The following is a 20,362-nucleotide window of genomic DNA, read 5'->3' on the forward strand; positions in this document are numbered from 1 at the left end:
AGAGCCTAACAAGAGACTCGAACCCACAAACTGTGAGATCATGACCTGAGGTGAAGTCAGACGCTTAACTGACTGAGCCACATTTCCATTTTAGATTAAAATTCGTTTAAGTTCACTGAAAGCAGATATAAATGCCCAACGCCTCCCACGCTCCACCCCTGCACAGGTATGCTGGTCGTTCTTGGCCCAGAGCGTGTGCCCTAGCCCTCCAAATGCTGTCCTCGCCAGCAAAGAGGCAGTTAACTGGGAAGTCCGAAAGTCTAATGGGGCCTGGATGCTAACCAACATCAAAGAGATTCCAGTTGCTCCCCTTGTGCAATAAACTTCTTTCACCCAACATAATTCACACTTCGAAAGTGCAAAGTTCACTCTGATATTGGTGGCTTTCTCACTTTGTAGCTTTTTTGGCAAGTGCCCCTTGGCCTGGTTGTTCATTAATATATAATCAGAACATTAAAAGCATTGTTTCACCTTCTAGGGAGTCTATGGCCAATTTAATAAGGCTGACATTGTGCCCAGCGCGGGGGAACCACCTTGCAACTGGCAGAGAATTCAAAGATGCACAGACTGGAAGATATATACATGTATATCCACACACACACACACACACACACACACACACACACACACACACACACGGTTATTTCACAAGATGTTTTTGGTATTCCCACATGGCAAAGGGATAAGATTAAAATGCTTATCTTACCACAGAGATTGACCTGGCACTTCCTTCCTTTCAGTCCTTTCAACACCAACTTGCTTCTTACCTTTAAACCCCTCCCAGGAAGTAGTGATAGCTGTGGCAACAAAGACCGGTGAGTGAGAAGCGTAGGGTCACACGCCCATCAGACAGGCTGGGAGAACACTGGTTAGCGCGCTTTTACTTTTCAGATCCGACACTCGCAATGACAACTCACTTTCAAGACCGTGTTTACTCTGCTGAAAGCCACATTCTAAACACGGCCTCGTCTGTAGAGGGGAGGCAGCTTACAGTCCAACCTTGTTTATGCTCCAAGGAGGTTTGACAGAAAAACCACATCAATTTGTTTTAAAATAATTTCCATTTGCTGGAAGCTGTTCCTGAAGGGTTCTCCGCCACGCTAATCTGCTCTGATTCCTACCAGCTGTAGGTACCAGGCACGCCAGCCACAGACAGGGCGGCTTGGGCACAGCCAGGCAGGCTGGCTGTGCGGGGGCTATGGCCGTCCAGGGCTGCTTCTGGGCATCAGCAGAGCCACGCAAAGTTCCCCTCGACAACACACAATCGACTTTGGCTTAAGAAGAACACAAAGACATTTCCTAGTTGAGAGTCAAAAATCTGTGACGTGCCCGCACAGAGCTCGGTTTTCTATGCAGCGACACTTGGGAGAAAGAGGCTTTTCAGACTCTCAGAATCACATCACCTCTAGTTATCAGGGCTATGTATCTGCGTTCAAGCCCAAAGTTTACAGCCGGGGGCATGAAGATAATTTATTTGGCTAACTAAGCATCAGAAAAAGAAGGAAGGTAAAAAAAGGAAACGTCTATGAGTAACACATATAAAGATCTTCACCTTCATTATCCAAAGAAATACGCATTAAAATAATCCAATGCCATTGCCATGTATTAAACTGGTATGTGGTTACAGAAAAAACAAAAAGGAACATCTAACGTTCATGAGGGTGTGGGGAAAATTTCGTATGGAAATTGGTGGCCTCTCGGAAGTAGCAGCACCAAAAATCTTACCAAGTTGTGTACCCGGAGCAATCTGAATTTAATAACTCAGCCTAAGGAAACATGAACGTATAGACATATATTTATAAGGATGTTTACTTCAGTTTAGGAAAAAACTTAGATGCCCAATATCAGAGAAGGTTGAATTATGACTTAAACTGTAGTTTTTAAATTTTTATTTGTTTATTTTGAGAAAGGGAGAGAGTGCAAGAGAAGGGCAGAGAGGGAGAGAGGGAGAAACAGAATCCCAAGCAGGCTCCGTGCTGTCAGTGCAAAGCCTGGGGCAGGGCTCAATCTCACTAACAGTGAGATCATGACCTGGGCTGATATCAAGAGTCAGATGCTTAACCAATGGAGCCCCCAGGCGCCCCTTAAACTCTATTTTTAAAAATGTTTTAAGTTGGAGAAAATAGGGTATCGAGTAAAAAAAAAAAAAAAAAAAAAAAAAAAGCAGAGTTACAAATGTATAGTGGCCTGAATTTTGTATTAAAAAACAGGACTCACAGTAGGTATTCAACCACAGACATCATATTCATACACCACAGTAATAATATTTAGCACTGGATAATGAGATCAATTATTCTTTTTTTTTTATTTTGTAGTTTATTCAATAAACATGACTACCATGTGTCACCAGAAAATTAAAATTAATTAAAATATATGCACAATAACTACACTACAGGTCAACAGCACAAAACCCCATTAACATGAAATCATGGTCCTTGACGTATCACAACTTACTGGGTATAAAAGGGCCTTCCTGCAGAATGCACAGCCTAAGATCTCGATACCACCAGGATAAACATTTGAGGCAGAGCTTACCGGGCTGAACAGAGCTCTCCCACTACCTCTTGTTGCCATCTCTAGGACACTGCCCACACCTGAGATCCAAGCAGAAAGGGGCCAGATTTAGAAATCTATCTGTCCAAAGTCTCCTGCCATGGAAGTTGCTATAAACCTAAGTTGCTAGTTTGGACTGAACCACTGAGGACAAGGTAACCTGCCTTTAGTGTTCTTACAACTTGCTCCGGTCAAGGAGAGCAGCCTTTTCCTCGGCCAGCAGAGACGGAGAAAAACGACGTTGGCCTGACCATCCTTTTTGTGAAAGTAGAGGCCTTAGGAAAGTAAAGAAGAGCCAAGCAACCCAGACCAGCTGCCTGGCCAGGGCTCAGCATAAACTGAGCAGAATAACCACAAGGGGAAAGGTGTCTAGACAGCCTCAGTCTAGGTAAGAAACAACTCTTCCCTGCAGGGTCAACCCTCAATAAAACAGACGCCGAACACCAGCTCCAGCAACAGAGCAGATGAGAGGTGGGAAATGCACTGTGGGCTCCCTCACCAAACACAACATGAAGGAGAGCAGCCGGGTCCGGCCCAGCTGCCCAGGAGAGCCACCGGAGATCCACGAGGGAAGCGACACGAGGGACCCCATGTGGGAGACAGGTCACACACAGTGCTTACAACGAACAAGAGTTTCAGTAACAACACTTGGATATGGGATTTAAGAGCCACCTTCCCACAACAGAGGGACAAACAACACGGTCAGCTCTTCATGTGGCTGGGAAATTGCCTATCATCTTGCAAATCCAACTATTTGTTTCTTATTCCTTTCCATTCTTCTAAGTCTCTCAACACTAATATTTGGTGGGAAACAGAGGAAACTATCAAACAGACAAGGTACGTTTAGAAAATGTACAGACAGATGAGCCCCCGGGAGGCCTGAATTATCCTAAGTACTTAGAAAATGTCTTTCTATTGAATTAATAGGACCACATAGAATGAACACCAACGGCTCTATCTACATCGACATCGACAGAACGTGGGCCAGATTCTTGATGTACAATGGTACGGTTAGACACAAAACCAATCCCTGCTTTCAGGGAGCTTACAGACGAATGCGGGAGTCAGAGAGCGGTCGGCTCATCACTTCCACAACGAGCACTGCAGAGTTCTCAAGGCAGACTTCTAACCCAGCAGGGAAGGTTGGGAATGGTTTCCAAGAGAAGGGATGGCTAAGGGGTGATGAGTAGGAGGGAAGAATATTTCTCCAGGCAGAGGGAAGAGGATGTGAGGGACGTGACACAGGCAGTATTATAAGGGCATGGAAAAAGTCCCACGTGGTGGCCGGGGCACAGGGATCCACGGAGGAAGAAACAATGAACGCTGGAGATGTGGGTGGACAGCCAAAGCTTTAGGCGGTAGGAGTCACGTGTTCCAGTCTGTGACTCTGCAGAGACCCTGTAGCTGGTGGGGGTTCGGGGCGTGGTTGGCCAAACAGGTAGGAGAAAAACCTCCCCCATGCCCCCTAAAATCCGTATGCCTTAATGAAACAATAGAGAAGAAAAGCTGAATATGAAATTTATCATATACAAAACCACTGAGGAATTCTCCCTTTCTTCCTTCCAGCTCTCTGCTGGGTCTTTTTTTTTTTTTTTTAAGGTGAAGGGTGGGGGCCAGTGGACCACTGGTGGCTACCACACTCTCCCAGGACCACATATGTATCTCCCAGGGCTGCAGGACTCAAGGCATGCCAAGGATTTCAGGCAGAGTATAAACTCCAACGGCAGGCTAAACTGTTTATATGTTCTTGAGTTAAAAATACACCACTCAGGTCAGCGTTAACACCAGGGCCTTATCACCAAGGCTGTTTGTAAGCTGGTTACACAAGGCCAGCCTATGACTCGCCCGACTTTTACATGTGCCTCAGTCTACAAATTGTCTCACGATACATCAGTGAGATTATCATAAAGCCACCAAATATACATGCATTTGAGAAAAACACTTTCCAAACCCAAGGATACTTTACTGTTTATAAATAGTTTACTTTTTTGATCCCCGAGCATATAATATTCGCAGTTGCTCCAGAAACCAAAGAAACACGGAACGGGAACACAAACCACAACCTAACAGAAACAATAAACAACAGATGGTGAGACATATGTGCCTGCTACCACCCCCTTCACCAAAGGGGCACACCAAAAATGGATTCTGACACACAAGTCTGCCAATGAAGAAGCACGCTCTTCAAGATCACTGTCAAGACACCATTTAGGCCGCACTGGCCAGAACTGGGCTAGGTGCTATAGGCCCCAAGAGTTGCAGGACCGATCCCTGGCCTCAAAGAATTCACAGAAAGGGAAGCAAGGGCAAACACAAGAAAACCGACAGTACCAGTTCTTACCCTATTCTTTCGAAACACCAGCACGGAGAGGCAGGTTTGAGTTCTAGCTTTGGCAATCGCTAGACCCTGGGCTAGTCACGCAGCCCCTCCCGGCCTCGTGTATCATGCAGAGGGGAACGTATTTCACAGACCTAACATGATAATTACGTTACAGGACACGATTCCTGCTGCAAAAATGTGAACTACAATTACTGCAGTGGTTGTGACAGTGACAGCTCACCTTTCTTAAGCTTTTGCGATGTGTCAGACTCTCCTCTGAAAGTTATACGTCATTTCAATTTCACCCTCATAGCAAGGTTAGAGCTACAATTATCGTCACTTAACACAAGAGGAAGTCGAGTCAGAGGGAAGCTAATTGTCCAAGATCATCCAGGCAGCTTGGACTCCAGAGCCACCCCTCTGACCACTGTGTCCCCTAACAACATGGCTGCTTCATCCCCACGCTTCATCCCCACTACAACCACGCGTGTGGAACAAAGGGGGCTTTGTAGACAAAGGGGACGCGTCGTTATCTTTCCCAGCAGACCCTGGAACACTACACTGTTCTGGGCCTTTTGCTGCTGAACGTGGCTTGAGCTTACTTGAAGTGTTCAAGACAAATGCATCAATAAATTCAGACTCAAGTCCCATTTGCCTTAACTAATGATTCCAATTAGCTGATGTTTACACAATTTTTTTTTAAATCTCATGGGTCTCAAAACAAAGAGGAGGGGTCCCCATAAATAAGCGTGGCTGTCGTGTTGCTTTCCATACACGGGCATGTCTATTTTAGGTATCACAAGCTCATGTCCAGCGATTCTGCCAATTTCACCTCAATGCTCTTTTTTTTTTTTTTAAACTCTGACTAGAATTTTCCAACTACACTGTAACTTTAAGCTTTTGTGTTTCTTCTGCATTTAAAAAGAATGCCATTTCCCAATATATAACTCCCAGATGTAGAATTCACAGATGATTCATCTCGCAGAACAAGTGTTCGGAGACATCAGCTCCAAATAGAGGAAAAACTTGGAATTCCCTTCTCCCTCAAAATAAGAACTCGCCTGGATCTACTCGGCTCAACAAAGTTTGTTTTCAATTATATTTCCAAATTCTTTTAACAATAACTGCATGGCGTCTGGCACCAACACATCTGATGCTTTGAAGTGGTTCTCAAGCAGAAAGGAGAAAATAAGGGGAAAGGAAGGGAGGACCATCCATAATTTTTGTTCTAGGTCAACATTTTCTCCAAAAGTTCACCCTGCCACAGAAAATCAGACAAACCAGGGGCGCCTGGGTGGCTCCGTCAGTGAAGCGTCCGACTCTTGATTTCAGCTCAGGTCATGATCTCAGGGTTCCTGAGAATGAGTCCCACGTCTGGCTCTGCACTGACACCGTGGAGCCTGCCTGGGATTCTCTCTCTCCCTCTCTCTCTGCCCCTCCTCCACTCACACGCTCTCTCTCAAAATAAACAGTTTTTAAAAATTCAGACAAAACCCAAGCTATGACTTTTCACAGAAGGTCTGCAAGGAGCACTCGCCTCTGAAACTATCCCTTTACACGTCAGCTACTGCTGGATAGGAAAACAGATCCTCAACACAAAGAAAATGGCCTTGGACTCCTTGCATCTAAAATCTAAAAACACTTCTGTTAAGTCCTCCACACAGGTCAATCAGGAGGAATCACACTTTGGAGGTAAACATCAGAAGCCCTTTACGAAACAATGATAACATGGGATCCTTTCTGCCCAGAAAAGATGCACCAAGCCCCAAGAAGGAAAGTCACATGTCAATTAACAAATAATTACCAGGAGCCCCTTGGTACGTGAAACTCAACAATCCCCGAGGCTTTCAAATCTAACTGGAGGAAGAAGACAGCGATGTGTGAAAACTTACTAACCTGAGAGACTCTGAGAATCCTGAGAGAGGACTAGATATATAAATAATGAGTGGATGAGGTCAAGTGAAAAACAGAGAATGTCTGACATTAACAAAAGAGGCTCAGAAGGATGGGAAGATTATTTGGTCTATTTTGATCTCAGAAAGCACATGAAAAAAGGCCATTTTTAAGTCTTAAAAGGGGAATGCTTTAAAAAAAAATTCTAGTTCTTTGGATTATTTCCTTTAGTCCTAAAGTAGTCCCCTAATTCCTGTTAAACTTCCTGTCAAGAAGTTCCAAACCACTAATTGTGCCTCCCAACTTCACTGCATTTTAGCTGTATCCCCAAACAAGGTTCCACATTCCAAGGATTTGTTCTAAAGAAAAAAAGAGAAAAAAATCCAAAGGTTCCGTCTGTCTCATGACAATTTACATGACAAAGAATGAGTGGAGAGAAGAGAAAAGCCCAAGACGGTTCACTGAAAGCAGTAATAAACTCCATGTGGAAGAAAGGGAGATGGCCACAACACAGAAGATAAAAACTTCTAGATTCTGCACGATACATAAAGTCTTTTAAGGAGTCCAATGGTGACAGGCTCACAATTTTCAAGAACAGCGTCTGACCAAGAGGAAACTGATGACACAGGCAGATGGGTGGCTTTGGTATTACCCCAACCAAGAAAAAGAGTGAGAGACAGACTTTGAAATTGGGGAAACCAAGCCACAGGACTCTAGATATTAGGCCACTGGGTTTCTACCCTGAAAGATACACACAAACCATCTCTCTTGGTAAGAGTTAAAAGCTGCTCTGATACCCACCATGTTCCCACCACGACGAACCGGCTCAGAAAAGACAGACAAGGTGGTGTTTCACTGCCTTTCCTTTGGCGATTACTACTTAAATCTGTCACAGATGGCCCATCTAGAAATTTAAGGCAGTACCCTCACTTACAACTTCACTCATCCCAAGTATGCACGGAAGGCCTGCTTGAGATGCTGCGGCCCCGAGAAAAGCAGAGATAAGCAACTCTTCGGAAAACCGTACCATTAATTTCTGTGCCTTTTTTGATCTAAATCTGAAAAAGCTCAATCAAAGATGTAAAATAGGTCTGCATTAGCTCCCATAGTTTTCTGGGGGTTTTCCAAAGGGAAAAAAGAGGCAATGGTCAAAGAAAGAAACACCGTGGAATATTTGCTCTGCTTGGATAAAACTTAAAGGCTTACTCATTGAAGTGTCTCCATGCACACAGCCTTTGCTGCCATGTGTATGCATCTGAGGACTCCACTCAGAATCCCCAAACAGGCAAAGATTACTTGTAAGTAAGTACGTTATACACACACATCCATTTTCTAATTCTTGCCATCGGATGAACAGTAAGCTTATTTATTCCCTCTTTGCTTCAATTAGGATGGAATCATAAACCTGAAAATAAGGAGTCATAGAAGTCGTACATCCCTTTATAGGAAGGAAATTAATTATTTAGCCCAAGGTCACACTGTGAATCAGAGGCAGGGCTGGAACAAAACCCCAAGGTCTCCTGATACGCGGCCATGGGCTATTTTTCAGCCTACTACATTTCTGCCTTCAGAGTTTAAGAAAATTAATGTTTCCTTTCAGTTCAATAGTTTTTATCCCTCTTTGGTAAGGAACCCCTTTATGAAGCTTCATGAAATGAAGCCTTTCTGTCCAGAAAGATGTACTGAATTCCAAGATTTCACATATACTGAATTTCCCTACCCCTCCCCCCAGCAAATAATATTTGAGGTCAGCCAGTCTTATTTTAGGACAGTCTGGAATTCAATATAATTTAATCGTTTCTAAGTACGGTTTCAAAGGAACTTGTGAAAGCACCCAAAAATGTCCACAGAAGGGTTCCGGATTTTTCTCCTGGGCAAAGCACAGCCCTCGGTGAGGTCAAATGCCCGTGGCCAACAGTCCTACGCAGACACCATCTCTGAGGAAATGTTCGGAGGAATTTGGGATGAGGCAGGCTTTCACAGCTACAGAACATTTCAGTTTGCCTTCTGGACCTCCTGTCCTCCCAAGGCAGAAGGCAACCCCATCCCCTCCAAGCTGCAGCTTCTGCATCATCAACCAACTTCCTGGAAGCAATGAGTTCCTCTGGCTGTTTATAAGTTTTGCAAGCACTGGGAGCCCGTGTGCCAGAAACTCACACCAGCCCAGGTGGAGAGAAGAAATCACTGAGCAGCCCCCAAATTAAAAGTAAAACGCAAACTAAAACCTAGGCAAGACGCATGGTCATGGACCAAGGTACCACAGTGCTGAAATCGGATGAAAGAATGTAATTATTCCAATTTGCAAAACAAATTAAATGCATAGTCGAAATTTCTCAATTGTCAGTTTTCCACCACCCATAGATTTTTCTTAAACCCTTTGGCATGTGCTTCCACTTTTCTAAAAGTAGAATTCGCTGTAAGATGGTATCTAATCAAACATCATATAAATGTAATTAAGCCCAATATATCCATGAGTTTAACCGGACCACACTGGACAGCTTTAAAAACCACAGACCACTCCATAATCGAAATTGAATTCAATTTTCACAAATATGGAAATAATTCCATAAACCACGATAAGCGAACAGAACTTGGGGAACAACATAACTCCCATTCAGATTCCTAAGGAAGTGATGCTCAGCGTTAAAACCTGAAAGGGTCTTCCAAATACAAACGGCGGCGAAGGCTAAGGAGAAATTAAACTATGGACTTAAACAAAACAAAACAAAACAAAACCATTCTGCAGCTACTTGAAGAAAAGCATTTTCAAGTCTGTGTGAAGCTGAAATCAAGCACAGAGGGTTCCAGGAACCGAGTTCTTCGCTTTTGGAGAATTTTCTTATAGGGTGCCTCTAACTCTATTTAAAGCAGCCTCAAGTAGCCACAGCTGGAGGGTCAGGCCTTGCAAAGTAAACAACAGTTAACTCAATTCTGACTCAAGACTTAACTACAACCAACAGTTAATTACCCCTCTGTTAACCAACAATATCTGAAATATCACTTTTTAAATTACACTTTTGAAATCATGTTTGTTCACTAATGGCTTCCAATCAGCAATTAATAGCACAGTTGAAACATCCCAATAAAGAGCTACAGGGGAGTGAGCAGAGTTCATCAGAATTGCACACCTCCGGCAAAGGACGCTAGGACAAAAGAACTTTCTAAGCACCTCCCACAAGAAGGAAAAAAAAAAAAAAACCCACCTCTATTCCAAGAACATATAAATGCAGAGCACACACAGTATGTGCTCAATAAACATTCTGTAAATATAGCTTAACCACATTTCCTTTCAGAAGAACACTTAAATGATTTCTTTCAAATATTGTTCAAATTCACATTTCTTAAAAACCGCCCTAAAATAAGAGGCAAGTTATTTGAATGACAGATTATAAATTGGTAGAAGGAGCAAAGGACAGGTAGTGGGTGGGGTAGGGGGAGCACTTGCCTCCATTATCTCCACCTCATTTCTCAACATCTAGATAATTCTGCTTGCTGGACAGACCCTCCCTCATTTCTTCCTAATAATGAGACCTTGAGGAAACAAAACAAAACGAAACCCTGCAGATCTTAGATTGGAGATCTATGCACCACAAAAGTTGAAAGAAAAATCAATGCAAAGCGCTTAAAAAGAGACAGGCCATGCTTTCTTTAAACTCTCTGAATGCCACCTTTTGCCAAGACCAACTGAACAAGCAGTGATTGGAACCTGCATCCTGGTTCATAAGGAAACCAAGATGTATTAGGACTTGCAGAGATGAACGGATTGGTTGTTCCCACAATGGGCTTTACCGGTTATGCTAGATTAAATAGTAATAAAGACGCCAACAATCGCAGCCGTTCATGTGGGCAAGGCTGTGAATTGTGGCCATTCACTGGGGAAGGGACGCAGGTACAGGTGCAGAAGGATCAACAGCAAATGCCTTTTCAGATAGCATCCTTGCCAGATTCCTCAAATGACCCTGTGCTCACCACCCATGTCCCCGTACAACACAACTGCAGACAAACCCCAACACATGAAAAATGTCAGAGTTCTCCAGCTCCCTGCATACAACCCAACAATCACCTCCCCTCGCCCCTCCTCCACCCTCAAACATTTCCAAAGAGAAATGGGTACAGCGCAGGATTCAGCTGGCCCCAAAATCTGTAACCTAACCCCTGTCTGGAGGAGTGCACCTGCATTTTTCCAAGCCATTGACTAAGAGGCGCGACCTGCGTCTCAGTAGGGCTCAGTTTCAATGAAACCAGGGAAATAATAGGATAAAATTATTAGTTTAAGGGCCTCTCAGTTCTCGGTCTCCTTCGCACACCCACCTCCCAAAGGATAATGCTAAACTGACAGAAGTATTTGCACAACTGGAATACATTTATAAACCACCTCAATAATTTTTGCTAATTGCATAATTTGTTAATTTGCTGCAACTGTTCACAGCTTCCCGCCAGGTTGCTCCGCGATTCCCAAGGGCACATGAAGTTTTACTTGTTTCACTTTCTACAAATCACCAAAAACTTCATGAGAGAAGGCCAAGTGGGATGGGAGCCCTGCCACCTGCCCACTCCAAAACAAGCCCTTCAGATAGGAAAAGGGAACTTTTCCTAGGAAGCCTCTGTCACCAGGAAATCTGACGTGGAGGGCCTGGCCGTGGGAAGATGCAAAATTTGAGTTACTACCAAGGCTTTAACCTTTGAGCTGTGCTCCGCAATCACCAGCGAGTTGACAGACTCACATCGACGAAGTGGGCTAAACCCATGTGTTATCTGTCTTCATAGTACCTGCACATAGAATATTAGGATCCCCTTTGTACAAACAAGGAGATTTGCCCCAAATCACATGTTAGCTCTGGGGTGGTGGACCCAGGGATGGCCCCTACAAATAATTTCAATCTTAACACTATTCCCTAGAGAAGGGTATGTGCTGGGTGTGATCACCAGGGATGAAGGCATCCACATATCTAACGGAGTGAAAGAGAAGAAAGCTTCACCCTCGCCCAATCTCTTCCCCACCAATAACCCACCCCAAGACCCAGGGTCCAGCTGAGTGGGAAACACTCATTTTGAGGACAAAGAGAACAACTAAAGGCAGGACACAGAGAGCATGAGCATGAAACCCAGGGAAATGGAGCAACAGCTTTTTTTTTTTAATGTTTATTTATTTACTTTTTAGAGAGAGCAGTATCAGGGGAGGGGCAGAGAGAGACGGAGACCCAGAATCTGAGCAGGCTCCAGGCTCTGAGCTGTCAGCATAGAGCCTGACCCAGGGCTCAAACCCAGGAACTGTGAGATCATGACCTGAGCCGAAGTCTAGCGCTTAACCGACTGAGCCCCCCCCCCCCCAGGTGCCCCTAGGGGAACAGCTTTTTAAGAAACCGAGTTAACTTTTGTAAGCAGTTAGGCTTATGGCTTGTGTCTTAGAAGACTACGCATAACATACTTGGATAAGAACCACATATTAAAAATTAGATTATATAATATAGAAATACATAAGGCAAAAACCCTTGGGATAAGAAAAATTCATAAGCATACCCCCCTCCAAAAACAAACAAAAACTAGGATACAAATTGGCAACTTCCAATTATACCATACACAAATCACAATGTTCTTTCTTTCTTTTTTTTTTTTTTTTTTTGACAATCCTGATTTATCTATTCATTTTGCTTCATGACAACAATGGTCACGCATAAAGTTTTTCAGTAGAAACTTTCTTAGCCACAGTCACAGAATTGGCCAATTAACTGGTGAGTCTGTACTATTAAACCCTATAGATAGATAGATAGATAGATAGATAGATAGATAGATAGATAGTGCAGGTTCCAAGAGGGTAAACGGTTGTGAAAATTTTAACCTCTGGTCTTTAAAGTCCTACTTCTTTGCATGGGGAGATACAAACAGATCTGAGCTTCTTGTTCATTCTCACACTTCAACTTGATACAAAAGCAGAAGACAATCACATCACTGACACACAACATGAACTGAAACCATGAGGTAGATGGACTAGACCCCATAGACTCAATGCCATGCTTAAGTTATTAAAACAAAAAACAAACCACCAAACACTACTAACAGTCCCTGCATTTCCCACAGGCCAAGGAACATTGGGGATTTTTAGATATTTCCCCTCCTCTGCCTGGGAATTTTTCTTCCCCCCCTCCTCCCTCCTGTCTCAAGACAATGCCTTCAGCCTTTGAAACTGCATCCATTGTAAACAGCTCTGAATATTAACACAGCCCAGAGTCCTGTTGGCTTTTAAAAGACCCCCAGGGTTTCAAATTGCAGTTGCTGAGGAGGGGGAAGGTCCCCAGAGAACAAATGTCACCAAGCTCATTCAAAAGGAGTTGAAAATTAGGCTTGCTCATGAAACTTACAGTTCTTCAACCCATGGGGTAAGTCAGAAGAATCCTTTTGAGTTTTAAACAAATGAGAAAAAAAAGAAAAGAAAAGACCCTGGTACAACCAACATCCATTATTACTTATAGACTTTGAATTCAATGAATCCCTTTTCCAGACTTCTCTCTCCTTTGGATGTCACTTTTAAAATAACCATAGGCTATGTTAAACAACTTCCCCGTCCTTGGCTCATAGGCCTTCAGGGCTTTAGCAGGTGCACAGAACTGGGCCAGGTGCATTGTTAAGTGACAAAAAAAAAAACAAAAAAAAAAAACAAAAAAAAACCCTAGTGGCTCTCTCGCATTCCTGTCCGCCCTGAAAGGGAGGATGCTGAAAAGCCTTTGCACCAAGGAGACACTTCTACAGAATGGGGGAGAGGCCCTTTCATTGTGAGCACGGTGTCTCAGGGAGAAAAGGTCAGCCAGAGGCCATCCCAACGTGCTCAGGGAAGGCTGCGTGGGGAACCCAGGCAAAGAAATGAACACTGCAGGGAAAGAAACCCTTAACTGAACGATCGGAGCTAGAGGACCGGGGCATCAGGACATCCAGGAGGAACCAGCTCTTATTACAATGCATTGAATCGTCTTCTCTTTTGGAGATGATGAATTATTCCTGACAACACATTCCAAAGCCCAAACCCTGTGAAATCTAGCGACCAAATGTGATTATGGAAAGAGAGGAGCACATCTCTTTTTAAAATAGTCCCTGGGAAAGAGGCCATGAACAGTTCTGACATATCCTAAAGGCAAGGGGCAACTGTGTGCCAACACAGTTCACTTCTATGGGGACGTGGGAGTCTCTGCACAATTCGTAATTTAACAGTATTCAAAAATTACATATGATGCTTATAATTTCACATCAGAGGGACTTAAATAGTGTGCCTTTCTGTCAAGGCACCCAATTTTATTTGCCAGATTCCCTTAGGCAAAACAGATATCGGAGATCTAGTAACAGACAAGTGCTTCACCACGGAGGGGAAGTGAGGCCAGGCCAGGCTTCTGACACTTGTTGCAAAGACAAGGACCCTGAGCCCAAACTAATTATTCCTCAAACTCTGAGAGCACTTGCACCTTTCAGATTTTCTGCCATTAACCTGTGTTTCTGAGGTTCCCTATTCCAAACAACCGCTGCCCATCTTCATAAATCACAAGATGCCGAAGGTCTGCTGAGTTCTTCAGTTTTACATAGAGCCACAAAAAGGAAAACGGACAGAAGGGAAGACCTCAGGGCAACCCTGACAATAATCAACTTCTCAAAACACACACACTCATACACACACACATACGCGAATCTTAGCTGAGGTTCTGGAACAATTTGGTCATCGTTACTTTAAATCTAATTTGCATAAACAGGATGGGAAGTCTTTTCCAAATCCTTAATTCACAACACTCTGCACACCTGGCCCTTCCAGCACAGCTGTAAAATTTGAAAGACAAAGGCCCTCTTTGCTTCACAGCTACAATGGCAACCTGGGCTGGTGCTTATTTTCTAATGCAATCCTGAGCACCACTTTGGAGCCAAAACCCACAAGGTTAGATTTAAGCCCCTGGCTTGGTCCTGCACTGGCATAAGGAGACCTAACACAAAGAGACCCAAATCAATACGCTCATCTTAACGTGGCTCAGGATAACCACACTCGGAGTCCTTGAGTGAAAAGTCCTTACTTTAAAAAGCTCTGTCTTGTCTTCCCTCCACAAAAAAGACCACTGAAAACCCGGATTTGTTCCTCCAGGGCCTGCCCTCCTTCCTATCCCAATGCCATGAGCCACCATGCAGCCCCCAGAACAGTTAAACTAGCAACCTACTGTGCTCAACTTCGTGGCACAGGTAAGAGTCTAAGGTAAGTTGTATTTAATACTGCTTAAACAGCTTCTGAAGCCATGCTCTCAAAAATAATTTCAAAGAAAGCAAACATCTAAGTTCTAAGAAGCTCAACTTCTTCTAAAGTTCTGGGAAGTTGGAATAAGGCTTGGCAGTGCTTGGTGCTATTTATGAATGTGCTGGTCGGGCTATGCCAATCTCACCTACGTCATGGGATGGCAGACTCAGTTATGGCTCAACTACTACAACCATAAGTTATTGTGCTGAATAAGTTATCCTGAGGCCCCAGGAATGAATGTATTTTCCCTTCTACCAGTGCCATTCCATTTTTTCTTTTTTTTTTTTTAATTTTTTTTTCAACATTCATTTATTTTTGGGACAGAGAGAGACAGAGCATGAACGGGGGAGGGGCAGAGAGAGAGGGAGACACAGAATCGGAAACAGGCTCCAGGCTCTGAGCCATCAGCCCAGAGCCCGACGCGGGGCTCGAACTCACGGACCGCAGATCGTGACCTGGCTGAAGTCGGACGCTTAACCGACTGCGCCACCCAGGCGCCCCGCCATTCCATTTTTTCTATTCAAACTGCATTTACGTTCACTAGTAAGAAATTTTACTTTCCCGACGCTAAGCCTAGGAGCAACTCCAAAATTAGATGCACTGTTTACAAAAGCAAAAAACAAAACAACAAAAACTTCCATAAAACCACAGGTCCCCTTCTATCTCAAACCCACAGCCTGAAATTGTTTGAACTAGCTGCAGTAAATCTAGTTCATGGGGTTATAAATGAGCTCAAAGCAATTTTCTAGACACAATGGATTAAGGGTATAAACTTGGTGAAACTACAAGATATTTTATTTTATATATACAGAGACTTTCTCTCCTAAAGTCTTGCTGAATCACAGCCAGGAATATAAACCATATAACTATCCTGATAGAAAACTCAGAATAAGACTAATGATTTAAATGGAGAAATCTGGTCTAGAAAACACACACACACACACACACACACACACACACACACACACTACAACACACTTCATTTTTCTATAACCAGAAAAATGACTTTACAAATATTTTCCAAAAGATACCCATTTTGTACTGAACATGGTATTAACACATACTAATCAGAAATCACTATTCACATCTCAAAATCTAATCAGTTAACACCATAATCAGCATAATCACATCGACTGAAGCTCAAAATACCCACTTAGGTATTTACTGGTCATCAAATGTGTGAGTAAAAGAGACAAGGCTGCAATTTAAAAGGTATTTATGTCACGTGAAACGTCACTCCCAAGCAACAGGAAGCCAAAAAAACGGCCAGTAGTTTTGCTCCAAAAATTAAAGGACAAGGCAAAGTGGATCTTGTGACCACAGGAAAGTGCCAATAGCAGGACACCCTATGCTGTCTGCAAAGTCACTACTTCTGAGCTAAGTGCCTTCCCCACAATGCCATGAACATATGGCATCGGTAGTCATTCTTCCAACAGGTGAACACTCAAGAAGTTATTCTGATTCTGCCCACGTGATTTTATTTGAAAAACTATCCTAAGAAAACGTACAGGAAAAACCACAATACCTCAGACTGCCCCAAGTAAATGAAATACTACCTACTGGCAAGGCTGGGCTCTATCTCCTCCTACTTAACAGCCACTGCCTCTATTAAACCCCACACTACGACCACTGGTCTTCACTAAGTCACTGAATCACATAGAAAAAGCAGAAAATTGCAGGGGAAAAGCTAACCATAACAAAAGTCCAGCCTCAGAACTGTGAAGAACTTGATCCTTAGGCAATATGTAGCATGCTGCGAGTTAAAGATCTGCACCCCGTTTTCAGAGGCACCGGCTCTTCACGTGAGAAAGGAACCAACTTTTCTTCTTTCCCCTTCACAGCAGCCAGATACCCAGACCACTTTTTCTTAGCTCAAGCCACAGGTGTTGGTTAAAAGTTATGTCATCAGTTGTCCCTTCTTCAAACACTGCATGTCCTGTCTGAGGACACTCCTGTGCCCCTCTACATTCTAGGAAAGACGCCCAATTATCCAACTAAAAAGCAGATGACTCAAGCTAGGCCTTTTCTGGAAGGTACTCATAGTTCTGCATAGATGCTAATTACCTATAACTCGATAGGATTTGACTCAGGACCATATTTCTTAAAAGTAGAAAAAAGGCTATTATACTCTACCATATTTAGTGAAGTCTAATGCAGCTTTTTCCTGCCAACTCTCCTGTAAGAAGGGTCCCACTAAGTCCTGATAGGCCAAAACTGTGACAACACAGAAAAGAACGTCTTTCAGGTGAAACAAACGGCTTAAATCAAGCAAGTCCCTGGCACCCTCTCCTGAAGTAACACAACTCCAAAAACTAATTTGCACCCTTTACAGGGGAGAAATGCTCAAGTGTGGGCTCCACCCTACTGGACCATCAAGCCCAAAAGGAAGGGTCTGGAAACACAGCTCCCTAATGCCCATCAGGTGGAAAGAGACCAGCACCCCCGGCAATCACAGATCCAGGAACTCTCCAAGTCCCCTAACTCAGGGCTGCTCCGGGGAAGGCAACCTTCCACCGTGGCCACAGCCAAGTCAGGCCACGGGGTCCTGGGGGAGGTGAAGGCTGCTACACGCGCACTCTCGCTAATAAATAATGTAAATGGAAGACTGGAGCCAAGAGTCACCTTCATTCATTACCCACTGGAAGGCCAAGGAGCTCAGACACCAAAGAGTTGGGTTACAGGAGAGGAAAAAAAGAAACACACACCCGCAGACCCCAGACAGACTTCCTCACACTCTCGCCTCCAGATGTTTCCCACTCCACCCACACACATACGCACAAACACCCTCGCCTCCACACTCTTCACTCACACTCCCTCACCTTCAGACTCTACCTCCCAGATCGCCCTCAGGCCCCGGGCGCAATCACCTCCACACCCTAAAACCTATGCTCGCTCACCTCCAGACCCCACGAGGAAAAGCCTTTTCTCCCATGGAGCCGCATCACCCACGTTCTCACCTCTACACCCCAAAACCTATGCTCACTCACCTCCAAACGCCACGAGGCACACTCTTTTCTCCCCGGGACCCTCACCACCCACGTTCTCACTTCCACACCCCCATCAGGCACACTCTTCCCCTCTGGACCCCCATGTACGATCTCACCACCGCGACACACACACAGGCACGCCCCTCAATCCGCACGCCCTTCCCGGGTAAGCACCCCAGCCTCCCCGTCCCCAAGTGACAGCGCCCCGGGGCTCAGGGGAAGGGCGGCACTTACAGGCTCCGCGTCCAGGCGGGCAGGTCCGGAGGCAGCGCTGCTAGCCCGCGCCCGCCGCAGTCCAGCGAGTCCCCCGCGCAAGTGCAGGCGGCGGCGCAGGGCGGGCGCGGGCCGGCCGCAGCCGTCGCCGGCCCCAGCCGAAGCAGCAGCAGCAGCAGCCACAGGAGAGGACAGGGCGAGCGGCGCGGGGCCCCGAAAGCTCCCCGGACCGGCCGCGCCATCTTGTCTGGAACGCGCGGCGAACTCGGGGCGCGGGGGCTGCGAGGTCCCGGACGACCGCAGGCACCGGCTGGTCCGCGGGGGCTCCGCTCGGCACTAGGCTCCGCGCCGGGGCATGGCCGCCCGCACAAGTTTCCCCCGCTGCCGCGGCTCCGGCGCTCAGCGGGCCCCCGGTGCCCGGACCGCTCCGCAGCGCCCGGCTGGGGCCGCGAGCCCCGCGCCCATCCGGGCCGACCCGGCTGTGCTCGCTGCGAAGCCCACGGATCCGGGCAAGAGCTGCTCGGCCGGCTCTCCTCGTCCTCCCGCCGCGCTCCTGGCCGGATCTTGAGCCCCCGCGCACGCCAACTGCCGCCGCCGCCGGCCGAGGGCAGTGCGGCTGCCTCTGCTGCACAGAAAGCGCTCAGCCTCGCAGCCTGAGCTGTGCGCCCGAATGCATCTTCCTCTCGGCTCGGAGCGCCCGGCAGCCGACTCCGGGCTGGACGGCACGGTCACCCCCGCACTGCTTCGAGGGCCCCGTGCGCCTGGCTGTCCCAACGCCTTAGGCAGAGCGCGCGCGCGCAGTTCCGGGCTGTGCGCGGCTCCTCAGCGAGGCGAGAGCCCAGCCGACCTCGCGGCGGAACAATCAGTCGCTTGCCTCTCGCCTCCCCGCGGCCCAGCCCCGACGGGTCCCCGAGGCTCCACCCCCGGCCGCTCGCCCTCACACACCCCCTGGGCTCCGCGCCCCGCGGCCTTCTGCGGGCCCACGTTGGATGCTTTGCAACAGCGCCCCGCCACGCCCCCTGCCTGCTGCTCATTGGCTGCTGGAGACCAGGACGACCAGCCTGGAGAGCCATTGGTGCGCTCACCATGATCCCGCCCCTCCGACCACCCCGCCCCACTCTCTTTTCCCACCCAAGGTGTGAAGGGCGGGGGACTGGGAGGAGAAAGGGTGAGGCGTCCTCCGAGTCTTAAAGGGGACTTGAAGTCTGGTAGTGGAAAAGCGGGATGCAGACTGGAGAGAAGAGGAAAGACATGCCCTCTGGGGCTAGGGGAGGAGAGAAAGTTGATAAAGAGGGTAACGCCTCCACTTTGCAGTAGTCTGACCAAAAAGTTTCTTCTCTTCTTCCCTGGCTGTAAATAGGGCCAAGGATATAGAGCAAATCTACACTCATTTTCCAGGTGCCCTCTAGGAGCATAGACACAGATTTAAAACTCCGCAAATTTCCTACCTATTGAGGCATCTTTACTTATTTCATTAGGGGTAGCCGCCTTCCTCATCTCACAACTTGAAGCTCCTTTCTGCTCCTGACTTGTTCTTGACCTCTTACACCCAGCAAGATGTCCTGGATTACCAAAATGAATGTGTGCTGCAGAAACCAAGTCTCAAAGGTGCACACACTTCCACCCCCAACCCCACCCTGGTTAAAGGGTACTTCTGAAAATGATCCAGCCTTCGAAAAAGGGGTTGCTTTGTTTGCTCCTTTGTTTAAATCAGGTCCTTTTAAGCCAGTTTTCAAGTACTCCTAGGAGACAGTAAGAAAAATAGTAGTTGTTACAAATCTTCTAACTTTAGCCCTTACAAGTCCGAACATAGTAGCCATGTGTTACGACAGCGCATCCAAAACGTAAGAGCGGGCGCGCGCGCGCGCGCGCACACACACACACACACACACACACACACACACACACACTGAGAAAGGGAAAAGATTAGCCCGGTAATATATAGCTGCCCCTCTGGGCGTTTTGGTTTGCTGGTGTCTCTTGTCCCTTGCCAAATGTATGCAAGTTTCTAACTTGACTGCACACATTGTCAGGAAAATTAAGCAAGTCAAGTCTGTTGAAAAACATTTGCTCTAGCAAATGAAATCTGACTTGTGTTTTATGGAACCGGAGGAGAGGAGACATTTCTCAGGGAAA

At 46.0% G+C, this 20,362-nt stretch overlaps 1 protein-coding gene across 1 annotated transcript in view; it reads right to left on the bottom strand.

Moving 5' to 3' along the window:
• Positions 1 to 19,166, bottom strand: part of LRIG1 (leucine rich repeats and immunoglobulin like domains 1) — a 114,567-nt gene extending 95,401 nt beyond the window's left edge. Inside the window, exon 1 of the mRNA XM_011280158.4 lies at positions 18,248 to 19,166. Within this exon, the coding sequence (XP_011278460.2) occupies positions 18,248 to 18,468 (221 nt within the window). The 5' untranslated portion in view covers positions 18,469 to 19,166. The remainder of the gene's footprint in view (positions 1 to 18,247) is intronic.
• Positions 19,167 to 20,362: the final 1,196 nt, after the last annotated feature.

This window comes from Felis catus, chromosome A2 (assembly GCF_018350175.1).
Source record: "Felis catus isolate Fca126 chromosome A2, F.catus_Fca126_mat1.0, whole genome shotgun sequence".
NCBI lineage: Eukaryota > Metazoa > Chordata > Mammalia > Carnivora > Felidae > Felis > Felis catus.